Source organism: Vespa crabro, chromosome 2 (assembly GCF_910589235.1).
Source record: "Vespa crabro chromosome 2, iyVesCrab1.2, whole genome shotgun sequence".
NCBI classification, from domain to species: Eukaryota; Metazoa; Arthropoda; class Insecta; order Hymenoptera; family Vespidae; genus Vespa; species Vespa crabro.
Window position 1 is genome coordinate 2242501 of NC_060956.1, and position 7500 is coordinate 2250000.

The 7500-nt window shown below is 27.2% G+C and overlaps 2 protein-coding genes across 7 annotated transcripts in view; both read left to right on the forward strand.

Moving 5' to 3' along the window:
• LOC124422269 (beta-1,3-galactosyltransferase 5-like) overlaps positions 1-3077 on the forward strand; it is a 4380-nt gene extending 1303 nt beyond the window's left edge. For 3 of the 4 annotated variants that reach the window (XM_046958505.1, XM_046958506.1, XM_046958504.1), the window contains exons 2-3: positions 1186-1779; positions 1867-3077. In XM_046958505.1, coding sequence (XP_046814461.1) covers positions 1224-1779; positions 1867-2384 — 1074 coding nt within the window. In that variant the 5' untranslated portion in view covers positions 1186-1223 and the 3' untranslated portion in view covers positions 2385-3077. Of the gene's footprint in view, positions 1-330; positions 419-1185; positions 1780-1866 lie in introns of those variants that run through there. The other variant, XM_046958507.1, reaches the window with a different exon arrangement.
• A 2274-nt stretch (positions 3078-5351) lies between these two features.
• The window catches only part of LOC124433241 (protein tramtrack, alpha isoform-like), a 12442-nt gene continuing 10293 nt past the window's right edge, over positions 5352-7500 (forward strand). The window contains exons 1-4 of one of the 3 annotated variants that reach the window (XM_046983020.1): positions 5352-5886; positions 6237-6590; positions 6665-7018; positions 7137-7266. In XM_046983020.1, the coding sequence (XP_046838976.1) occupies positions 6279-6590; positions 6665-7018; positions 7137-7266 (796 nt within the window). In that variant the 5' untranslated portion in view covers positions 5352-5886; positions 6237-6278. The remainder of the gene's footprint in view (positions 5887-6236; positions 6591-6664; positions 7019-7136; positions 7267-7500) is intronic. The other 2 variants (XM_046983021.1, XM_046983022.1) reach the window with 2 other exon arrangements.

A 7500-nucleotide genomic window follows, 5' to 3' on the forward strand; every position in this document is an offset into this window, starting at 1 on the left:
AAATATTTTACGTTTTTATTGCAAATAGTAACGTGAGAAAGGAGAATTTGAATTCTTGTCTTCTCTCTTTTTTTTTTGTTCCATCAAATTTGATCAAAAAAAAAAAAAAAAAAAAAAAAAAAAAAAAAAATCAAAATAAAGAAATAATAATTGAAAGGAAAAGGAAAGAAAAAAAAAAAAAAAGCAAATTGAAAAAGAGAAAGGAAAAAAAAGTAATATGTTACATTAAACAAATATACTTATGAATTTCTCATTCTTACCATGTGTCTTTCATTTGATATATTATTTATTTCGAAATTTTACATGTTATACGGGCATAGGCATTGTCGTGTCTTTACATTATAACATCGAACAGCTAAGCCATCGATGTGGCTAAAAATAAGTTTTAAAGAAAAGCGAGTCCGTTCCAAGTGAAAACGTTCGTAATATTTTCAGTAGAAATTTTATATCAAGTAATATGTGTATATATATATATATATACATATATATATATATATATATATATATACAGAGCACACATACACACACGCACGCACGCACCTAAACACAGTTAAATTATTGTATCGTTTTCGTCAAGTGTGATTATTAGAATTATTAAAATTATTTAGATAAAAAAAGAAAAAGAAAAAGAAAAAAGAAAAAGATAGAAAATCACTTTACGCAAGCGAAGCAACAAAATAAACCGCAGTACTATTTAAAATTTACGTAATTTCGTAAAATATTTCTTATTCAATTCAATGTCATAATTGTTCTACAACCAACGAAAGAAAAATTATATAACGCTTGATATCATAATTTTAGTTTGTTAATAACAACGTTTCATTATCAATGTAAAAGTGTTGTTTACCTTCTTTATTTAGTAAAATATAAATATGTTCGACATATATAATACGTAGTTTACTATTAGTATTTTCAAACTAACAATAATATTAGAAAAATGTAAAGAATGATGTTTACGTTTAATAAATATTTATAGACTAAAGAAAAGAATTATATAAAATAATATTATTTATATATATATATATATATATATATATATATATATATATATATATATATAAACATATACAGATAAAAAAATATATACATATATGCAAATAAATTATTATTTTGATTGATAAATATATGTATTGAGTATGATAGATAATTAATATTTATATGCATGATATAATTATTATGTTTCAGGCTGAGTGTAATATATATGATGAAAGGGCATCATTAGCATGCTGGAAAAGCGGCGGCTTCATACTCCTGGTTCGTCGCCATGCACCCTGATCTTTGTGATCGCTTTGGCACTTACAGGATGCATCTCTTTTTGGTTTCATATAGAAAATTCTGGATCACCAATTCCTTATTCAAACAGTCTATCGGCACCAGGATATTTACTGATTCTACCTGGAAATCTAACACAACTTTCTCAACCTTATTCATTGAACCAACTTCCGTCCGATGACAAATCCACTTTGATCGATATAAAGGATTTCAAATTTACGATAAATCATGATCCTTGTAACAAAACACAACCATTGTTGCTTTTGTTGATCCACTCGGCGCCAGGAAATTTTCCTAAAAGAAACATCGTACGGGAAACATGGGGACAGAAATCATCAGACTTGATATTGTTGTTTTTTGTTGGACTTTCAGACAAATATCAAAAAAAATTAGAAGAGGAAAATAAAAAATATAATGATATAATACAAGGAAATTTTCTTGATGCCTATAGAAACATGACCTATAAGCATGTTATGGCATTGAAGTGGGCTACATATCATTGCCCAAGTAAACATTATTAAAAATCATAATATACAATTATTATATAAATAATTTTTCGAATTATTAATATATATATTTTAATGTTTTTCTCAGGTGCCAAATATATATTAAAGCTAGACGATGATGTTTTTGTTCATATGCCTGCTATGCTGGACTTTCTAACGCATGATCTCTCACCATTAGGTGCTAGACGTTTGATTCTATGCGATCTTAAATCAACGGCTGTAGTTAAAAGATCGTGGCGATCAAAATGGAGAGTTTCTCCGCTAGAGTATCCTGATAGAATTTATCCAGCGTATTGTGCTGGATGGGCTATTTTATATTCTCCTGACATTGTATTTATCTTGTATCGTGAAGCTCAAAAAGAACCATATTTCTGGATAGACGATGTTCATATTACTGGAATTTTGGCAAAAAAATTAAACATTACACAATCTTCTTTAGATTCTTTGGTGCTTACGCTTGAGAATATGCAGGACTTGTTACAAAATTCTTATGTTCAAAAAGACTTTTTATTTGGACCACCTAATTTAAAGGAGAACGAGATAAGAGCCTTATATAGTTTGATTAATACTAAGTCACGGCTTATCAATGAAAGCCTACTCAATTAATACATGATACAAATTTTTCGTTTATTCAATGTTTCGATTGATTACATTGCCCAAGAAAATACATTCCAGGAAATAATACTACAGGCATATAGAGAGCATGCATTATCAAGGACACAAGTGTGTCAGATGGCATAATGCATTTTTAGAATATTGAGAATGTATGGAAGACGAAACATGTATAAACAACATGCAAAGAGTCTTGATAGATCAGTTGAATGCGATAACGCTATGCAATCTTCAACAATGTTACAAAGAATAGGACAAGAGCCTTTAATGATGTATAACCTCTGAAGTGAACTACTTTGAAGGTAATAATGTGGTTTTGTAAATTCCTTTCAAATATAGTATTTTCTAATAACAATCTTATTACTTCATATAAAGCTATTAATATCAGTATTTTGAAAAGAAAATCTAATATTGTGAAATCGATGGTATATTTGAAATCAACGTCTTAAATATAATCTTAAATATAAGAATAGGTTTAACATTTTAAGTATCAAAGTATGGATTGGGCAGTGTTATTGATAAAGAAGCATAATTTATAATAAATGTTTATTTGCACAATGTAAAGAAGTCATAATGATAAGATATTTTATATGTGGTTTTTAAGTCTTTCCATTTATTTATGACATAGGTACAAGAATTGTTAAGTACGCTTGTCAAAGACTTTTAATCAATATAAAGAAAAGACAGCGAATATTGTGAATTTTTTAAAATGCTGTCTTACTTTTTTTAGATTGCATTTACAAAAAAAAAATGTAGGTATAATATTTACCAAAAAAGAAAAAAAAAGGAAAAAAAAAAAAGAAAAAAAAAGAAGACAAAAGAAAAGAAAAAAAGAATTGAAGACAAGAACAAAAAGATAAAAAAAAAAAAAAAAGAAAAAAAGGTGAAACAAATTTAGAATATTATATTGTTACTCATGAATCTTGAAAAAAAGAAACAAAATAAAATTGTTATGTAGAACTAAGTACAACCCCAAATCAAGGGTCCATTTCTAATTAAATTTGAGATCTGAAATGTCTGTTTCTAATTGTTAGTATTTTCAATGTGAACAAAGAAATGCTATTCTTTGATATTTTACGTTTAACATTATAATAGATGCATATTATACATATATAGGATATCAATCGAAAATTATATTACTCTATGTTGAATACAATACACACATAAGTTTTCTCCAACTATTTGTCCTATATATTTATTTATTTTGTGACAATTTAAAAATGTTTCTGCTTAATGTGTAAAATATACTCAGTAAAAAGGTTTTCTCTTCAAAAATATGATTTATTTGTGAGAGAGAAAGAGACAGAGAGAAAAATAGAGTGAAAGAGAGAGAGAGAGAGAGAGAGAGAGAGAGAAAACCTTTCTAATAATTAGTAAAAATACTTGTAATTTCTGCAAGTAAATGAAATACTCTAAATAGCACTCTTGAATAGCCAAAAGTAGGACCAATGTATAAAGCAAACTGTGTACAAGTTCTAATGTGATTTAAACTACAAATTTCAGCTCGTTCTGATCTTGGTTACCTGGAATAACTATACGCAAAAACAAATGTTACATTAAAATCCTAAATAACCTGCACGAATATTAAGTAAAAAAATAATCTGATGTGTATTTTCTGTATTTCTTTTTTATACAGATAATAGATGATCGATGTTGTATTACATTTATTTCCATAGCGGAGAGAGAGAGAGAGAGAGAGAGAGAGAGAGAGAGAGTATGTTGCTATATTATTCAAATATACTCACATAGCCTAATTATAGTATACTATTCAATGTGAAGTATACATTCTAATGCAAATTCTCTTATAATTTCAATAAATATGAATCATTTCAATTGTTCAAACTTATTTCTTCTCTTGTAATAATAATATATTAATAATTATATTTCTTTGCAGATAAATGATTTCGTACAATTAATGCGTTGGATGTAAATTGAAAAGAAAAATTATTGATTTTTAAATATTAATAAAAATATTATGATTCATTAAGAATGACAAATGAACAATGGAATATCAAATTTGAACGATGAAAAATAGAAAGATAAAATTAATTAATACATTATAGATTATTTTGACAACTAAAATTTTAATCACTATTTCTAACGAAATTAGACGTTTATAAATTCCAAAAGTACGTCCAATTATCTGATATTCGCGGTTAACTAAAATAGCCAATCAATTTACGAGAATATAGATACTTTTCCATTCTCCATTATTTTCATTTGCGCGCCATAAAGACAACCATTGTAATATTGCTCCGAAGTGAGTCTCATAATTTTTTTATATCTTCTTTAATTTCTTATTAATTAACTACAATTTTACGAATTTTCCATAAGAATAACATAAACGATTATTATTATTATAAAATACACACACACATATATATATATATATATATATACACATATATGTTTGTATATATATATATATATATAATTTAATTTTCTTCGTATATAATATTTTTTACACTTACATATATAATCTATCAATAATAAAATTTATTTAATACAAGTCGTATCACTATGATGCGTTTGTTAAACTACTCTATATATTTATAAATACATATATATATATATATATATATATATATATATATATATATACATGTGTGCGTGCGCGCACGCGTGTGTGGACATTTAATTCAAACAATTATTTTCAAATCGTTTAAATTAGAATATAAATGAAATGTTTTATTTCCTTTAAGTAATTAAAATAGACGGATGAGCTCTTTCCGTCATTGCATTTCAATAAAAAAATTAATAAGAATTTTCAGATCATGTGATATGACGGAAGAAAAAGGAGAAATTTTATTTTTTAATTTTTATACATACATATATGTATATATATATATATGTGTGTGTGTGTGTGTGTCCATGTGTATTATTTTTTATACATAGCAACAAAGAATTGTAACAGGTAAAAGATCATTTTAAAAATTGTACGCATTTTTATTTGACAGATCCTCACCAGGTGTCGCTTTCAGCTGACCGCTATATTGATCAAGTTAGATTTTATAAGGACGCACGTTGATAAGATCTTTCGTATTTGCTAGTTCCGCGAAAAGTTTTTTGCTATTATAACATTTGTTGTGACAGATTTTGGCAATAAGTTCTTTCATTCGGTCACCGTCGTAATTGTTCGCCTATGACGTCATTTGTGCATTACACAAGCGTCATCGCTTAGTCTGTTTTGTGGAAAATTTTTATAGGATTCGTGGTGTGCGGAATAGAATCGAGTCGTCTATATTATCTTTTTTGTTGTGTTTTTTTTTTTGGTTAAACACAGGTGCAAAAGTAATTTCGTACTGTGCGCATATTTTTTCTCCTACCTGTGAAAGTTACGCGACAGTGTTTTCACTCGCGGCCAAGTCACTTTCGGTGTTAAGCAAAGTAACACAGAGTGTTATTTATCTCCCATCATACATCATTGCACCAAATCTGTATTTATTATGGAGCGACAGTAACATATTTTTGTAAGCACATTGTTAAATTTTCCAAGGTATTTTTTGCTTTTCTCTATGTTATTTCGTCACGTTAATACTAATGACACATAGAATTTGCTGTATATACATATATATATATACATATATATATATATATTTTCTTTTTTTTCTTTTCATTGGTAATATATCACATAATGTATACTAAACCATATCAAGATTATTGAAATTTGGATTATACAAGTACATTCTCATTATGTTTCATTTCTTTGTGATACTTGTTTTTTTTTTTTTTTTTTTCTTTTTTTTTTTTTTTTTCAAACATCATTACTTATTGAAATGTATATGAGTATATGAGTTATCCTCATATAATATTTAAGTGCTAATAAGTTTTATTCTTTTCTTTCAGTAAAATATATATAAAAAAAGGGTGCTACAAGTTTATATCAAGATGTCCATGCAACAATTCTGTTTGCGATGGAATAATCATCAACCAAATTTCATTTCTGTGTTCTCAAATTTATTAAATAACGAAACATTAGTGGATGTTACATTAGCTGCTGAAGGCAGACATCTTCAAGCACATAAAGTTGTACTATCAGCATGTAGTACATATTTCCAATCGTTATTCACAGTTAATCCATGCCAACATCCGATTGTTATACTAAAAGATGTTAAATTCTCTGATCTCAAAATCATGGTAGATTTTATGTATTATGGAGAAGTTAATATTTCTCAAGATCAATTACCATCTATTATTAAAGTACGTATTGACAATTATAAAATATTTAATGTTTCTTAATGTATTAAGATATCATTTTTTTGATTTCTTAACAGACAGCAGAAAGTTTGAAGATAAAAGGTCTTGCAGAAATGCATACAGCTTCATTAACTAAATGGCCAAGTAGTAGTAGCGAACAAGGAGCTGCTGATCGTGGGGAATCATGTTCTCCCAGTCCATCTCCTCTTTCTCCATCCTTCAGACGAAAGAGATTGAGAAAAACATCAACAGGATCGACATCTGGATCTGGAGACAAAACGGAAGAAATTAATGAGATTACATTGGTTGCTACTAACATTGTAAAACCTGAACCATTGATTGTATCACAAGAAAGTGGGGAAAATGTAAGGAGACCGGTGAACACTAGTACAGAGTCACAAGGAAGTATCGATGAAGATCAAATATCAATAGTGAGCGTTTTTGTATAATAATAATAATAAAAAAAAAGAAAAAAAGAAAAAAAAAAACAACAAATTAACATTTTAAAAAGTATACAGAACAAATGATTCTAATACATCTTTATTATAGATGAGTAATATGGAAAGTAGTTCTACAACAATGCCGGCACAAAGTGATACTACAATACAAAATGTGAATCAACCATCGAGTGGAAATGTAGCACAAAGTTCTGTTTCTTCTCAACCACCGGCACATCAAGGTAAGCTATTTTAATATTAAAATTCAATATTGTTTAAATATATTAAGTATTTCAGGTTAGTATTAACAATAGATGTAGATTTCATTTAGATAGTATAGAAATAGGTGCAAGAAGGAAAGTTCATTTATATTGAGAATATTCTTTATTTCTTCATTCGTTTATATATGATGCATGTATTATAATATAATCAATGATCATTATCTAAGTTCAATTATTCATTGAATTAAAAATTTT